This window comes from Chelon labrosus (genome assembly GCF_963514085.1).
Source record: "Chelon labrosus genome assembly, chromosome: 6".
NCBI lineage: Eukaryota > Metazoa > Chordata > Actinopteri > Mugiliformes > Mugilidae > Chelon > Chelon labrosus.
In genome coordinates, this window is record NC_140342.1 from 21815290 (window position 1) to 21831829 (window position 16540).

At 40.6% G+C, this 16540-nt stretch overlaps 1 protein-coding gene across 1 annotated transcript in view; it reads right to left on the reverse strand.

The window, feature by feature from the left end:
- The window catches only part of LOC311489917 (uncharacterized protein), a gene marked incomplete at its 3' end in the record, with an annotated part of 29692 nt that extends 13152 nt beyond the window's left edge, over positions 1 to 16540 (reverse strand). Inside the window, exons 1-28 of the mRNA XM_084547227.1 lie at positions 16523 to 16540; positions 12814 to 12869; positions 11775 to 11801; positions 11554 to 11616; positions 11223 to 11276; positions 11014 to 11076; positions 10813 to 10872; positions 10658 to 10723; positions 10511 to 10576; positions 9111 to 9188; positions 8981 to 9034; positions 7059 to 7163; positions 6877 to 6948; positions 6713 to 6778; positions 5816 to 5884; positions 5506 to 5574; positions 5243 to 5314; positions 5087 to 5152; positions 4934 to 5002; positions 4270 to 4335; positions 4070 to 4141; positions 3095 to 3154; positions 2879 to 2935; positions 2208 to 2279; positions 1900 to 1971; positions 1744 to 1809; positions 1511 to 1588; positions 466 to 525 (exon numbers count right to left, since the gene is read on the reverse strand). Coding sequence (XP_084403353.1) covers positions 466 to 525; positions 1511 to 1588; positions 1744 to 1809; positions 1900 to 1971; positions 2208 to 2279; positions 2879 to 2935; positions 3095 to 3154; positions 4070 to 4141; positions 4270 to 4335; positions 4934 to 5002; positions 5087 to 5152; positions 5243 to 5314; positions 5506 to 5574; positions 5816 to 5884; positions 6713 to 6778; positions 6877 to 6948; positions 7059 to 7163; positions 8981 to 9034; positions 9111 to 9188; positions 10511 to 10576; positions 10658 to 10723; positions 10813 to 10872; positions 11014 to 11076; positions 11223 to 11276; positions 11554 to 11616; positions 11775 to 11801; positions 12814 to 12861 — 1770 coding nt within the window. The 5' untranslated portion in view covers positions 12862 to 12869; positions 16523 to 16540. The remainder of the gene's footprint in view (positions 1 to 465; positions 526 to 1510; positions 1589 to 1743; positions 1810 to 1899; positions 1972 to 2207; positions 2280 to 2878; positions 2936 to 3094; positions 3155 to 4069; positions 4142 to 4269; positions 4336 to 4933; positions 5003 to 5086; positions 5153 to 5242; positions 5315 to 5505; positions 5575 to 5815; positions 5885 to 6712; positions 6779 to 6876; positions 6949 to 7058; positions 7164 to 8980; positions 9035 to 9110; positions 9189 to 10510; positions 10577 to 10657; positions 10724 to 10812; positions 10873 to 11013; positions 11077 to 11222; positions 11277 to 11553; positions 11617 to 11774; positions 11802 to 12813; positions 12870 to 16522) is intronic.

Sequence of the window (16540 nt, forward strand, 5' to 3'; positions counted from 1 at the left end):
AGGAGGAAGAGAGAAAAGAGGATAAGGAGAAGGAGGAAGATGAAAAGGAGAAAGAAGGAAGAGGAGGCGGAGGAGGGGCAGAATGAGGAACAGAAGAAGATGATGATGGACTAGAGAAAAAGTAGATGGGGAAGGAGGAGCTGAAGGAGGAGAAGAGGATGGAGAAAGAAGAAGACAAAAAGGAGGAGGAGGAGGAGGAGGAGGAAGAGAAAGGGAAGGAGGAGGGGAACAACGAGGAAGAGTAGAAGAAGGAGGAGAAGAAGATGAAGGAGGAAGAGGAAGGAGGAGAAGGAGAAGTAGATGGGGAAGGAGGAGAAGAAGAGCGAGAAGGACGAAGATGAAAAGGAGGAGGAAGAGGATCATTGGAAATCAGAAAAAAAGGAAGAAAAAGAAAGGGGAGGGGGAGGAGGAGGAGGAAGAGGAGGAGGAAAAGCCACTGATCGACCTGGATTTCATTTCACTGACCTGTTTGTTCTCAGATAGATTCTCGGTGCTGGCTGAGAGCTCGGTCTCAGGTAGAGCGTCCTGCAAAAACAACAACAACAACAACAACAACAAGTTATGTTGTGTGACACTACTGCACCTTACACCTTACCCTGTATATATAATTTATATTCTTCCATTTCTTGTACATTTGTTCATATTCTAATATGATAATTTGTACATTTTGGCTTATACTATTTCTATTTTATGTTACTAGATTTTATTCTACTTATTTTTTATTTCTATTTAATTTAATCTTTTCTTTTTATCTGAGGTTCTTAAGAGTGTGTTTTTTATGGACAACTAAGCTACTGTAACCAAGCAATTTCACTTGTGGATCAATAAAGTTTATCTAAGTCTAAGTCTACCATAAACAGGTGACGTTCTAGACAGTTTTCTCCTATTAAGCAAATGCTTTTACTCATAGTACATATAAAGTGGATAAGGCCTTAGGGGGCCCAGCTGCACACCACTGTGCCACCCAAATTTTACCATACATTTTCTAAATTGAAAGTAAGTTTGGATATGCGATATAAAAATATATAGGATATACAAATGGAATGAAGCGTAGTTGAAAGTTCAGTAACGAAGATTTGTTCACACGCTCTTTGTTTAACCATCTACCGTTACCTTTGGTCTATTTCTGCAGCTCCATTTTCTTCTGCTTCCCACCGCTGTCAAAATCACCTCATTCTAAATGTAATCATCAGTACTCTCGTTCAATCACCCGTTTGTCTGTGTCCTCCGACAGTCAGTCCCTACTTTTTTTTTTCTTTTTTTTTTTACATTCACTGAAATCTGACACTCTGTCTTTCAGACTGTTTGTCATCCAACCCTCATCCTAATCATCCTGGTTGTCTCAGATGAAAAGCTCCACCACAACCACCACCACCACCACCAGCAGCAGCGTCTAGACATCAGAGGGTCCTGTTTCTACCTGGGACTCTACTTCTAAATGATCTGATCTTATAGAAGTGGATAAAGATCAGCAGAACAAAGATGTGTGAGTAAAAAGTTGGATCCGTACCGTCCCCTCCTCAGGTTGAGCAGCTTCTGCAGGTTTGTGAGGCTTCTTGAATATTCCACTAAATATTCCTCCCTTTTCCTGAAACAGACATTCAGAGAGAACATTAAGTCTACTATCTATCAATCTATCTATCTATCCATCTATCTATCCATCTATCTATCTATCTTCTACAGAAAATATGCAGCTGAATAATCAAAACATTTGAGGAAAGTTTATGATGAAAGACTAGTCACCTTGTGGTTCTCGGTCAAACATTCACTGCTGCCTGACAGCTCTTCGTCTTTTTCAGACTTTCTCTCCTGATAGAAGAATAAGAGGTCAGTTATAAAACTCTTTACATTTAACCACCGGCTGTGGTTGAATCAGAAATCGGAGGAGACGATGTTTACCTCCTCTGTTTGAGGACCGTCTGCAGGTTTGGGCGACTTCTTGAATATTCCACCGAAGGCTCCTCCTTTCTCCTGAAACACACGAGACATGATGACTGTTATATACTCTAGTTTATATTTACATTCCTCCATGTGCACAAACAATGACGTCACAGAATATATGACTCATAAAAGACTCTCAGTCTCAATCAAAGTGAGGTGTAGTATCGGGGTTTCCGTGTTGATTGTGTGTTCATGTTTTTTTGCGCTTTTGTAACTTTTGTTTATGCAGCAATATTCCCTTTAAATAAAATGACGCATAAACCCACCTTGGTGCTGGCAGCAGCCTCGGTCAGACTATCACTGCTGCCTGAGATCTCTTTCTGAGCCAACAGATTCTCCTGAAACAAGAGAGCGTTGTTACTTTTCAACCTTTAGTCTCCACTGATGAGTTTAGATGATTGTTGTGAAGAGGTCAAGAGCGTTTTTTAATTCTGATTATCGATAAAGAAAAAGAGAGACGGGAAAACCAAACATGCTGGGTGTCATGTGGAGTTGACTGGAGTTATTGTGTTTGTTAAAATCACTGATTTTCAACAGGCTTTCTATCTTCATAACATGGGAATGACGTCTCATCTCTCCACAGAGACTCATTTACGTCTGAAACTTCCTTGTTTTTGAGTCCTGCCTCAAACTACAGACTTCCCGGTTGTTTTAATAGGCTGCTCCCACAGGATGCCAAGATCTCAGCAGAGGTATTTGACAGCAGGAAAAGGTGAAATACATCCCAGATGTGGAGCCAGAATCCACATTAGGACCCTGCAACTAAACTAAACATAGTGCACACTTAAATCTGTGCATTTCCTGTTATAATAAACCAACATGTGTGAAGTTAAGTCTGTGGCCTGAGGAGAAACCTTGGATGTAAAGACTGCAAAGATTGCTAGGGGTTTAGGGGTTTAACTACAAGTTTTTATATGAAAACCACACAATGTTGTACCTCTCCACTTGCTTTCGGGCTCCTTCTGCGGAGTCCACTGAACAAACCGCCTTTCTCCTAAAGAGGGGAAGAGAAGTTACTGTCTTTGATTTATATACTGAGCTTCATCCTCCACCCACGATCCAGCAGAAAGTTCAAACTGGTTTTCGTTCACGTCACAGTCTCTCATGTGGTTTCAGTGGGGAGGATCTGTTAGTTCTGTCATGACAGACTCACCCTGTTCTCTGACAGGCTGTCGTTGCTGGCAGAGAGCTCGCCATGCAACGGCTCCGCGCCCTAGACAAAACAAAAAAAAATGTTACCCAACCTGTGTGAACACGACGGCCGAGTTCGCCTACATGTTCAAATGTAACCTGACACACAACGGGGGCGGAGGGAGGGAGCGAGGGAGGTGGATGATGTCAGATTTCGCAACATTTCTCACATGTGACACCTGACATGTTTATTTTTCCCAACCATTACTTACTCTCGTCGCCAAGCACGACTTGTTTGTTTCTAAACTGCGTCCTCGGTCTCTTTCAAACAGATTTTTATCTCGACTAAACTTTTACCTGGTTTACAAAGAAACTAGAAAAACAAAAGGATGAAACTAGAAGATTTGTCACGTTGGCCTTACTGTTTAAAAGGTGACTTTACAGCTACGATTTAAAAGCTTCCTGGCCTCTGGAAGACCAAAAGGAAATTCACATTGCTCCTATGATGAACTTATTTGCATATATTTGCAGTTATTTGCTGTGCAACAATGTTATTATTCATTTTAGTTCGCCTGATGAATGTGAGCCTAAATATCTGTCTCTTCAGCTGTGAGACGCTCCAGTATGTTCACCAGCGTGTCTCTAAATGTGTCCTTAACTTAACCTGAACACATCTGCAGAGTCTAACTCATCATGAAACCATAATTGGTGACGCTACAACCACAAATAATTTTATATAATTTACTCGTGGTGAAGAGTGTGACCACTGTGCATGTCGAGAATGTAAACCCAAGTTCAATTTCAGTAGCTATAATTTACCAAAAATTAAAATGCTCAGAAGCATTTGGGTCCAGTTCAGCTATAAAAGCAGCGCCAATCAAAACAACATTCAATGTGGAGTCACTAAACAATATCGAACCATAAGCTCCGTCTCTACTTCCCTTCGTTACGCACAAAAAAGCTTCACAAGTGACAGTTTAATGTGTTGACGTGTTACCTTCTCCAGTCGGGGGCCTTCAGACGGTTTTGGAGATTTCTTAAACATTGCGCTGAAAACACTTCCTTTCTCCTGATAAACAAAAAAACAAAAAAGCTCATTGTCCGATGTGTTGGTTTGTGTAATTTATTCGCTGTCTCATATTAAATTAGACAGGAATGATCATGAATTCCTCCTTATTTTGCTTTCTGAACTCTTACTTTGGTGTTGTTCTCAGACAGGCTCTCGTTGTCGGCCGACGGCTCGGTCTGCAGCGACTCTTTGTCCTGAAATACAAAAAAAAATAAGTCAATAAGTAAATAAGTCATCACGTCCTCAATCGACAAAATCTTCTTCCTTCGTGTGAACACTGCTCAAAGACTTTTGGCCAAACATCAACAAGAAACAGCACAAAAGAGCATCTGTGAATTTTCTAAATGAACACAAATCTAAAATGTAAGAAATACTTACAGGGAACTAAGTGAAGGAGGAAATTTAAAGGTTCCTCTTGTAATAAAAAACGGTACCTTAACGCTAATGTGTAAACAAGCATCAAAACTTGGAGCACTTTGATTCAGGAGAGGTCAGCTCTGTATAACTGTTTTTAGCTTCTGCTAGCTTCCTAGCCTCCTAACTAACAGTAGCTCCGTGTCTTTGGTCTTTTACTTTCAGGATTGTTCTTGTTCATCACGTGGCCCTTCATTCACAGGCTGAACTCCTGTTTTCTGATCCTGTGTGCATCATTTATAATCTGATCACTAAGAACTAAGACCCACAGCTTTACATGCTTAAGCAACCTGATACAACTCCAGCAGGTGCATAATCAAAACAAACTACCACACATCTCCAGTGGCTTGTGGAGCCATAGAGTCGTGTCATCGTTACCTGCTCAGGTGTCCCCTCCACGGGAATCTTAGGAGACTTGCGGAGGATCCCACTGAAAAACCCCTTCTCCTGGAGACACCAGACAAATTGATTTGAACTGTCAGAGATTGTTAGATAATGACAGTAATGCTGCATCAAAATCCACTGACTCACCTTTGGGTGAGTCTCACTCAGATTGTCATTACTGCTGGATAGGTCGCCACTCAGAGACTTCTGGTCCTGCAAAACACAAAAAAATAAATAAAACGATGTGATCTAATAAATCTGCACAGAAACTGAGATGTTTTATGTATATTTTAACTCTCCCACCTCCTCAGTTTGAGTAGCTTCTGCTGGTTTTGGCGACTTCTTGAACATCCCACTGAATATTCCTCCTTTCTCCTGAAACAGACGGGAACAGTACGGCCTTGCTCAGTTACGGAGGATTTTTTTTTTGGTCAAGTTCAGGCCAGTGACGGGTACGTTAGCAGGTGAACCTGCTGCAGATCTGTGTGTACACTGTAATTTAAGATAACGCTATCTTTATGCTGTCATGGCAGCTACTGTCATGCAAATATCACAGAGCTGCTCACCTTGCTGTTGTTGTTTTCAGACAGACTGTCGCTGCTGGCAGAAAGCTCACTCTGAGCGCTCAGATTGTCCTGAAACACCAAGGTGATGTAAAAGAAGGTGAAGAAAACACTAAACGATATTACAAAGTAAATAAAAATGTGTGCTCCTGTCCATCCCCTAGCCTTTGTGTTGAGCTAAAATAAGCTGAGCTAACCCTTAGCTGTTAATCTCCTCTTTAGCATTCAGACATAAGAAGTGGAATCAATCTTCTCTCAAAACAACAATTTTATCATTATTTTACAGAGGGAGAAAGGCATTTTGTCAGCTCACCTGTGCAGACATCTCATCTGATGGTTTGTTGGTCTTTTTAAGAAGACCAGAAAAGAAGTTGCCCTTTTCCTGTGAACGAACATGGAAGACAAAAAAACATGATGTTAAGTATTTAAAGTTTGTATTTGAGGATGAATATACTTCCTTTATGCAAATGTACGTTATTATTATTGTATTTCACAGCTTCATGGTTCTTACTACAACAGTAAAACCACAGGCTGCGGTCAAACAGTTACCATTTATTACTTAAGAGCACGGCCTTACAGCAACAGGGCTAACGACAACAACAACAACAGCAGAGATCCACAATCCAATCCAACAATCCAAAACAATGAGGAATAGTGTCCAGAATATTCTCCAGAATAACCTCAAAGGTACTTCATGCTCAAAAAATATGCTATATAATATAATATCCAGTGTGATCTGCCTTTGGCGAGGGGCGAGGGGGGCTCTCTGCCAGGAAGTGGCATGTGAAACGTACTCAGGTGGTAACTCAGTTTGCATTGAAAATAAATGTAAATAACTTTGGTCCTGTCCAGAGAACTGTCCGGCAGAGCTTTGAAGTTGAATTTGTCCCTCAAAAAATAAATTTTCGCTCAAGAAGGTTTGTTTCAGCTTGACTTCTCATTTCTGCTGGTGCATCACTTCCTGATTTCCCAAACTACGGGAACGGCTGAGGGTCAAATCACACAATTTGGATTGGAAATATTTTTTGCAAGTCAAAAAATTGGAGGCGTTGAGAACACTTTGCTTTAAAGCATTAAAACATGTTCTTGCTGACGCTCTCCTTCTCGTTCTTCAACCTTTTTCTTCTGCAAGCAAACCATTGTCTAGTTTCTGTTTTGTAAAGTAGCGTACATACAGTTTGTTTGCTAAAGCCACTGCAGCAATCCTTACGTGGGTTTGTTCTGATGTCTTCTCATCTTCCTCGGCATCTTCAGCATCACTGTCGGCTTTACTGACCTGCCAGCAAACACAGGAATTAGTGAGTGAGCAGACAAGGATCAAAACTGGAAAGTCAGCCTAAAAAAAGGAGAAGAAGAAGAATCAGTCGATGCTACCGTCAGTGCTGGAGACGTTGAGCTCTCTTTGTTTGTTTTGCGGAACATCCCAGCGAGCCGACCTCCTCTGTCCTGAGGAAAGGTGAAGAGTAAAACTACTTTCAGTATTTCTCCAAAATCAAACAAACTCATCTCAAACTACATTTCGTAGTGTAGTAAGTAATGTGTGTTTTGAATTTTACCTGTTTGGGTTCAGCATTTTTTTCCAGCTTGAGTTTCTCTGTGGACTGTTCCCTTTCTGAGCCTGCCTCGTCTGCTGTGGGATCAGGACTCGGCTCTCTGCTGGCCTGGAGGAAGACTCCACTACATGAACAGTCTGTGGTTTTAACAGCGCAGCCGGACGAGAACAGAAAACCGCAATAACGAAAACGAAAGTCCCAAAAAGCACTGATCGAAGCAGAAACTCACTCACATGCCAGTTCATTACGTATGTCAGTGAAAAAAAATGCATTGCACTAAATCTGCCTTTATGACTGTAATGATGTTCAGTTTATGTTGAAACTGGTGTAGTTCAACTGTATGATCATTATGAAGCATGTAGTGTTTCTGTTATTTAGCCTAGCCCTATGGGGTTGTCATAATAATGACTGTCTATGATTAAAAGTCATATAGTTTGTGTGTGGTTTATTTTTCTATTGCGAGACAAGATATTGTGTTGAGAGGATGTTTCTCTGAGCTGCAGTAAAGAAACAAGAATGAACCATTATCGCGTTGGGTGATTAACTAATGTATGCTCCGGTTATACATATCTTGTCGCCATGGTGATCTATCCTTGCTGTTACATGTGAGTCAGCTTAGTGGGTTAACCTGAGCTGGATATCCCCCTAATCTGACTTTGTGCTGCAGGCCTTGGATACTACAAGAATCAGCGCTAATTGAACTCTGGAGACATTTTCAATACCGGGAAGGACTTATGAAGACGTCTAAAGGGCACGTGGCACACCAAACCAACTATTTTGCCGAAGTCTGACTGATTGAATGTAAACCAAAACAACCCTATTCAAGGCTTTTTTTTGTTTCACAGCTTTATCTAATCAAATACACAGATATTTTTATGACAACATGATCAACAGGTTGTAGCTCTTCCTAGCCTCCTAGCTAATAGTAGCTCTTCCTAGTGTCCTAGCCTCCTAGCTAATAGTAGCTCTTCTTAGTGTCCTAGCCTCCAAGCTAATAGTAGCTCTTCCTAGTGTCCTAGCTAATAGTAGCTCTTCTTAGTGTCCTAGCCGCAAAGCTAATAGTAGCTCTTCCTAGTGTCCTAGCTAATAGTAGCTCTTCCTAGTGTCCTAGCTAATAGTAGCTCTTCCTAGCCTCCTAGCTAATAGTAGCTCTTCCTAGTGTCCTAGCTAATAGTAGCTCTTCCTAGCCTCCTAGCTAATAGTAGCTCTTCCTAGTGTCCTAGCCTCAAAGCTAATAGTAGCTCTTCCTAGTGTCCTAGCTAATAGTAGCTCTTCTTAGTGTCCTAGCCTCAAAGCTAATAGTAGCTCTTCCTAGTGTCCTAGCTAATAGTAGCTCTTCCTAGTGTCCTAGCTAATAGTAGCTCTTCCTAGCCTCCTAGCTAATAGTAGCTCTTCCTAGTGTCCTAGCCTCCTAGCTAATAGTAGCTCTTCTTAGTGTCCTAGCCTCCAAGCTAATAGTAGCTCTTCCTAGTGTCCTAGCCTCCTAGCTAATAGTAGCTCTTCCTAGTGTCCTAGCCTCCAAGCTAATAGTAGCTCTTCCTAGTGTCCTAGCCTCCTAGCTAATAGTAGCTCTTCCTAGTGTCCTAGCATCCTAGCTAATAGTAGCTCTTCCTGTTTCCCTGTTTAAACGTTGAATGGTTGAATCCAGACTATGTGGTGTGGTAGTCTTCGTGGTGCGTTCAAGTGCAACTTTTCAGTCCAGACATTGGTGACATGAGGTTTAGTGTGTCTGTAGCTTAAGTTCAGTGTTACCAAAAGTTCTCCCTTTAAGCACAGAAAAATGAAAGGTAAAACAAAATAAAACCGCCATGAAAAGTACAGTATTGGAAGTAAAAAAAAATAAACAAAAAAAAAAGAACAAAGCGACAGTGAAACGCAGCGACCACCACCTGCAGGAAACACCAAACCCAGCCGGTGCTTCATACCTTTGGTGATGACTTGAATTGTAACCCTTTGAATACTCCTTTCAGACCGCCCTGCTGACCACAGTCACATGTCATAAACCAGCTGACAGCATTAACAGTGCAACACACACACATAAACACACACACATACCGGTTTGTTGCCAGGAGCCTGTTTGACTGGGACGTCCTCAGCCTTTTCCTCTTCGTCAACGCCGTCGTTCACGTAGCTCTGGGGAGAAGAAACACCAGGAAACTGACCTCAAATAAAAACAGACAGGCTCCAAAACAATGTTTATGGGGAAACTTTTCTATTTCTGAGTCTGTCACATGAATCAATGTATATTTACTGAATGACTTTTCGACTATGAGTCATGAACAGCAGCTCTTACATGCCGACACACCTCATGTGTCTGAATGCACATTTGCGTTGTATGCATGTACACGCCCACGCACACCTGTCCTCTACCGGGACCAGATCCAAAATCTAATCTGTGTGTTTACCCCGGACGTATTTTATTTGAAGTGACTCATGGAAAAATAAGAGAGATATCTGGCGATTTGTCTCACGATATGAAAGTATCATAGTTTTCCATTCAGATGTCGAAAACTGGAACAAGCTGTTGGCCATTACTGCTGATTAGCTGAAACATAAACCTGTTTTTACTGCAGATCCTGCACATATTTAATTCTAATATACCACATCTACCTGTAGCCTACACACTGGAGAGATACACTCAATTGCCAGTTCATTAGGTACACTAATGAAGACGAATGCATCCTAATATAATAATCCTGCACTAAAGCTTAGCTTCATGAAGGTTAGGGTATTCAGTGTTTGTTTCATATTCTTTTGACGACCTCATTTTAGTCTTTTAGGGCTAGTCTAAAAAACAGAAACACTTTAATTCAATCCTGTCTAGCAGCACCACAAGCTACATCCTCTAAAATGATAATACAGTTGAATTACAGCCTTTCTGACGCTGTTTAAACGTAAACATTTTATCCTTCTAGGGGTTGCACCGACCAATAAAGTCGACTAGTCAGTAACCTTGCAGAAAAGCCTCCGTAGCTTCCTTTGTGTGAGACCCTACAATATGTGTTCAGGTCAAGAATATAGATTTCATTGTTGTTTTCCGTAAACATTACTTTCTACTGTGTTTTTACGTGTCATCGACTAAAAATCGCCTATAACCTTCATGAAGCTAAGGTCTTATATTGGAATGTATTCGTTTTCACCGGTGTACCTAATGTTTTGGCAGGTGAGTGCATACTCCTATATTTTCTTTACTGTCTCTTTTAATCTATTTTATATTGAATATCACCTACAGATGAATATCCCCATTTTATTTGTAAGTCATAAAAAGGGTGTTAGCCCTGCGATAGATTGGCCACCTGTCCAGGTTGGACCCTGCCTCTCGCCCAGTGACAGCTGGGATAGGCTGCAGCCCCCCGGGGACCCTCCAGAGGATAAGCGGTTACAGAAGATGAATGAATGAATGAATGAATGACTGTTTGCTGTATAATCTATAGTGAGGAGAGGTGGCAGCTTACAGTGAACGTGGGCGATTTCTCTCTCTGGCTTCGTCGAAACATCCCGGTCAGAGCCGACTGATTACTCTACAACAGAGCACACATAAGGAAATGGGAAGACGTCAAATCCGCTGTTTATAAATGAGGCTGGAGCTGCGGCTGTAATACCTGTTTAAAGTCCGGTTCTTCTTTGGGAACCTCGGCAGCTTCTGGTTGGTTAGATTCTCTGGTGCCCTGAGGAGAAAGAGGAAAATAAGGAAGGTGTTTATGAAAATAAGCGAGGAGGAACGTGGAGTTTTTTTTTGTTTTTTTTTTGCGTGTACCTCATTGTCCTCGGCCTCTACCCTCCTGCGGTGGCTGTATCTGGTTGCAGTGTTCAGTTCCTACACAAACACGCACACAATAGAGGGAACGATAACAAAAGGTAAACAATTCAAGAAAGAAACTCTGTTCTCTGGAGAGGCCGCCGGCTCACGTTAACTTCCGAACACAAAGCAAACTGGGGATATTTGGGTGTACTGCACCTTTTCTGTTGGTCTGGGTGGAACAACAGGTGTGTCAGACGGCTTCCCTTTCGTCTCCTGCTGCTTGTTAGCCAGATAAAAGTAAAACACAAGTGAGTACCCACATACTTTATTGGATATTGGTTAGAATTAAAATGCTGGTTCGACTTTAAAACCCTTTTATGGACCATAAAGAGGCAGTTAAAAGACAAAATACAGTCAGTAAATACCTCATTTATTGCTGCTACCAGTCTGTTCACTCTGTTTTGTGTGTGACTCAGTTCCTGCACAGATAACACAAATAAAAAGTTGAGTCAAACTCAACTATTCTACTGATGCCGTCTCTTGTGGCGTCAGCTAGTCTTGTAAAACACATTATAACCTTTACATAGAAAATATTCAGGTAAAATGCAGTTTCTTTTAGTGTAGATGCAGCTGTACTGAACTACTAATTATTTATTATTTAACATATATTTATAGTCTTGATGGATAAATTCTTTTGGTGTAAAAGAATAAAAGTGCACAAACAAAGCATCAAAAGATTGATCGAGCCGAACTTACGGCGTCCGTCGGTCGTCGGGGAACAACAGGAGATGGTTTCTCAAGTCTCTCTGGGTTTTTTACCTGTAAGCATAATTTAACCTTCTTTCAACATCCTGAAACATATTTTAAAACCTGCTTATGTCACTACACACAAATATGCCACCAAACAAGCAAACACACAAACACACAATTAACTGCGCCACTTGGTTAATGAAAGGGTTTTGGGTTTATTACACTACCTCTGCAGGCTTTGGAAGAGGTTTGGGCTGTGAAGAGAGAACGAGAGAAAGGGTCAGACCTGAGTTAGATTAGATTTATAATACAGCGACAATGATGAAGATAATATGCATTTTTAACAGGCAGCAAAAAAACATCTGTTAAGCGTTTTTCTAGTTTTGTTAGCTGCCTCAGTTTCTCATGTTTTAAGACAAAACTGGTTTTAATTTATTGCTTTCTTCATCTGCTTTGATACATTAACAAAACTTGAATGGCGCCTTTTTTAGTGTGATGAAGCTATGAATGAAAAGTGAGAAGATAAATCTTGTCTTTTTGAACCACTATATTATCGTACACTACTCTGCAACAGTTGTCGGGACTTGATATCCACCAGGGAGACGTCTGATCAGTCCCAAATTAATTCTGCGACAGTCATAAAGATCTACCTTCTGTCTCAACGATTCACAACCTTGATTTCTGTACCATGGACTCACGAAGACACTTCAGGTGTGTTCACACCAAGATGATGACATCCAACATAAGAAAGCATGAGCAGCACTTCAACAGCAACTCCCAAGGCAATGTAGTTGACAATAAGTTTCGCAGACACCTAACCACATGAAAGAATTCACCGCAACAAGGGTCGACTGTGACGTCTCCTGTTCTTCATGTCTTTGTTGTTCCTAAAGCACTTTTGTGTGTGTGTCTGTGTCAGGCTGAATCCTGCTGGGGATGGCTGCTGAACATCAAGGAGTTTCATTGCTATGGGGTGGGGGTGCCTGGTCTGGTCTAGGTGGGTGCTACATGTCTAAGTAACATCCACATGAATGAATGAATGAATCGTCTAAAAAGCCACTGACAGGGGTACGATTAGTCCCAAAGACCATAGTGTGAACATAGCAACCAGCCGACCAAGTAACTTTAAGCACGCTGTAAGATCTTATACCTATCAATACTTCACAGGATTGTGTGGATTATATTTTAGGGATAGTTTATATTCTGTAAAAAAACAAAAAGTCAGTTGAGAGTGTTGAGTCTGTGTTGAGCTGTAAATATTCTCACCGGCTTTGGTTTCTTTTTGACTTCTGGCTTCATCATACACGCCTCCATGTTGCCTGCTGGAGCAACAAAGAGAGACCAAGAGTTAAACAGGACCAGGTCTCAGGTTGGTGAGTTAAAGCATCGTCACGTCAAATGCTTCTCTGAAACATAACTGGAGCAGCAGTAGTTAAGAAACCAACTGATCGTGACAGCAGACAGGTAGGTGTCCAGGACCTGGAGACTACACACTAATCATATAGCGTACAGTCACTGCAGTTTACTTTCATGCAATTCATCATATTTTGCAGCTGTGAGCAGCTCCAAACAATAACGTCACTCAACAGCAACACTTTATATCAAGTATTTTAATCTGTAAACTCTCTTTCTGGAGTGCTTTGTTGTTTTGTGAGTGCACCAAGGACACACCGCTGGTATTGTGAAGGCCAGCTCACCGGCTTAAAGGAAAGGAGCCTTTTATTAGTCACACATGTGGTTTTCCTACAATGAGGCGTTCAAGGTCTGCTGTGCTCTGAGCCTGACTCAAGGGAACTGAGGCTCTCTGGTCTTTACACGAGACGTTATTTAACTTTAAGGAAAGGAAATGAACTGAAGTTAAACTGATTGCAGAGCGTGCGCCGCTGCTGCAAAGACGAACGAACTACACCGAACCACATTAATCACAGTGAAGGAGGGCGAACGTCACACTGCTCTTGAGCTGTTTGTGTATGTAAACAATGACGCTCAAAAGGAAGGAGGTGTTCAATGAGCTACTGAATCTCGGCTGCACAGGTGATACTTAACATTACACTGGGGTTTAATGACAAAAAAGAAAAACATTAAATAACTTAAAGCTTATCCTTTAAATCTTTGACACAACATGGGGTGAATATGTTCCCATATTAAATAGTTTACCACACTCCATCTAGTTTGAGTCACTCAACTTAAGTCTGCAGCAGTTTGAGATGAATTTCACCGACATGTTTTTTTATTCACACATACATCTGCCAGCAAAATCCAGGTAATTTCACCTGGATTTAACAAAGCAAATAGGTCAGAGCCTCCTATTGGATAATTGCTGCATGGGTGATTATCGTTCATCTGGCAACAAGTTATTTAACCCCAACTGATGCAATGAGTAGCTTCTTATTTCTTAAACAACCATGTCTAAAGACATTAGTCTGTTTGAGAAGGGTCAAATCATTGGCATGCATCAAGCAGAGAAAACATCTAAGGAGATTGTAGAAACTATTAAAACTGGGTTAAGAACTGTCCAACGCATTATTAAAAACTGAAAGGATAGTGGAGAACCATGGCATCAGGGTAAGAAGAGAGGCAGATGAAGTGATGCACCCATCATGCCTAGTGTCTACTGTACAAGCCTGTGGGGGCAGTGCTATGATCTGGGGTTGCTGCAGTTGCTCAGGTCTAGGTTCAGCAACATTATGTTGCCCAAAGAATGAGGTCAGCTGACTACCTGAATATACTGAATGACCAGGTTATTTCATCAATGGATGTTTTTTCTTCCCTGATGTTCATGGGCATATTCCAAGATGACAATGTCAGGATTCATGGGGCTCAGATTGTGAAAGAGTGGTTCAGGGAGCATGAGACATCATTTTCACACATGGATTGGCCACCACAGAGTCCAGACCTTAACCCCATTGAGAATCTTTGGGATGTGCTGGAGAAGGCTTTGTGCAGTGGTCAGACTCTCCCATCATCAATACAAGATCTTGGTGAAACATTAATGCAACACTGGATGGAAATAAATCTGGTGACACTGGAGAAGCTTATTGAGACAACGCCACAGAGGATGTGTGCTGTAATCAAAGCTAAAGGAGGTCCAATTAAATATTAGAGTGTGTGACCTCTTTTTTTTGGCCAGGCAGTGTATATTCAGGTGAATTAACAAACTACCTGCCAGTATTTAAACCGGCTCCACCTTTACTGATGTGATGGACACATTAACGCATCAATACTGTGCAGCGACATCCTCCTGGATTTGTACCCAAACTGCTTTCAACACTGCTGACACAACCTCCATAATTCTCGAACGAGCAGAGGAGGGAGAAAGGTTCAGAGTACTAGTATTATCACAGTATCTGTGTTTGGAATAAAAATACGGTAGGTAATTAAATGCAATATTTACTTTTACAAATTTAGAGACAGAGCTGGATTAAGATCACAGACAAGTTAATAAAGGTCCTCAGGTAACATTAGTTCTGTGTGATTAGGGCTTAATAAAATAAAACGCAAGTAATCTGACGATCTTCCCGGCCTATTGACAATATTTTCCACCTTTTCCATTATTTTCTAACATTCTACAGATAAAACATATAATACGCAAATCTGGGAAGTAATCACTAGTTGGATTTTCACTTGTAATGTTTATTTCCATTATTTAATCGTCTGTAAATTATCACCTTGACTTAAAACAAGAAAAACAATCTACTGCATTAAAAGAAGCACCAGATTAAAAATAATTACAATGAATTACTTTGCAAGATACTAGATTAATCTTGTATCTCTGTGTAAATACAAACTATTAATACTGCATTTCAAAACACTGAAAATACTTTTATATTAGCTTTGTAACAGAGTTGGCGTTTTATTTGCTTAACTTTTATTTAATCACATTGAGTCCCACCAAGGTTAGCAACCTGTTGTTTGAGGGAGACCTGGCTAAGATAGCAGCATTATTACAACAAGCGTTGATTCATATCAAAGCAAGGACAACTAGTGTAATAATAATTTACCACGGAGTTTGCAGTAGCGTGAGTTCAATGTCAAGTTCTTTAACTTAATTTCCCTCTGCAAACATTTCAAGGTCTGCAGGCTGGAGACAGACAGCAAATCCTGTGAGCGAAGGTTACGATCGGAGTTCAATCAAGTCTTATAAATAAAAATATACTGGTGGCAATGCTTAGAGGGAGTAATCCAGTAAACTCTGAAGACACTAGCGGTTAGAGAGGCAGCTTTGTGACTGATTCAATCCCCTGCCTTGAACAAGCACCTAAACTTTGGATGCTTTGATGGCAGCCCACCGCTCAACGTGTGCTTACATGCAAAGAACAAAATCCTTTACGTGTTTAGCTTGTGTCTTAAAACTGAATCTATCAAAGGTTTTCTACACTGTACCTGGAGGAAAGCTAAGATATGAATGTATTAGCAGGTGTCTGTTTACATCCCCTGATACACCCCCCACTACAACATAACATTAACTTGATTTAGCATGTATTCAAAACAAGTTATATTAGCTTTAAAATGTTAAATTAACACAGTAGTTTATGAATTAATACAGATATCAAGGTCTACATACGTTAGCCTCTATGTGTTGAGTAATTACAGTGATTAATATTAAGCACAGTTGAATATGAGATATAATTAAGCTTTAAAAATGTACAAGTAACTCAAATCTAAAGAAGTGCAACATTTAAGTGTATATTATAATTTAAGTTAACATAACCTATGTCTCAATTATACAGACCAAATTTATTTAAGTACATTTTGAGTGTTTTTACTGGAAAAAAGAACAGTTTGTGGTCTATGCTAACGTTTGTATATTAGCATTCATGCTAAAAAAAAAAAACAACCCAAAAAACTTTTAGCTAGCTAGCTAACCGTTAAAAGCAACAAAACGTAAACAGGCAGTAAATTATGAACCACAAACGTCTAAAAACGGTCGAAATACATCCAGTTGCTGTCAGACTGAACGGGGTTTGTCACCTACCGGGGAACTGAAGACACT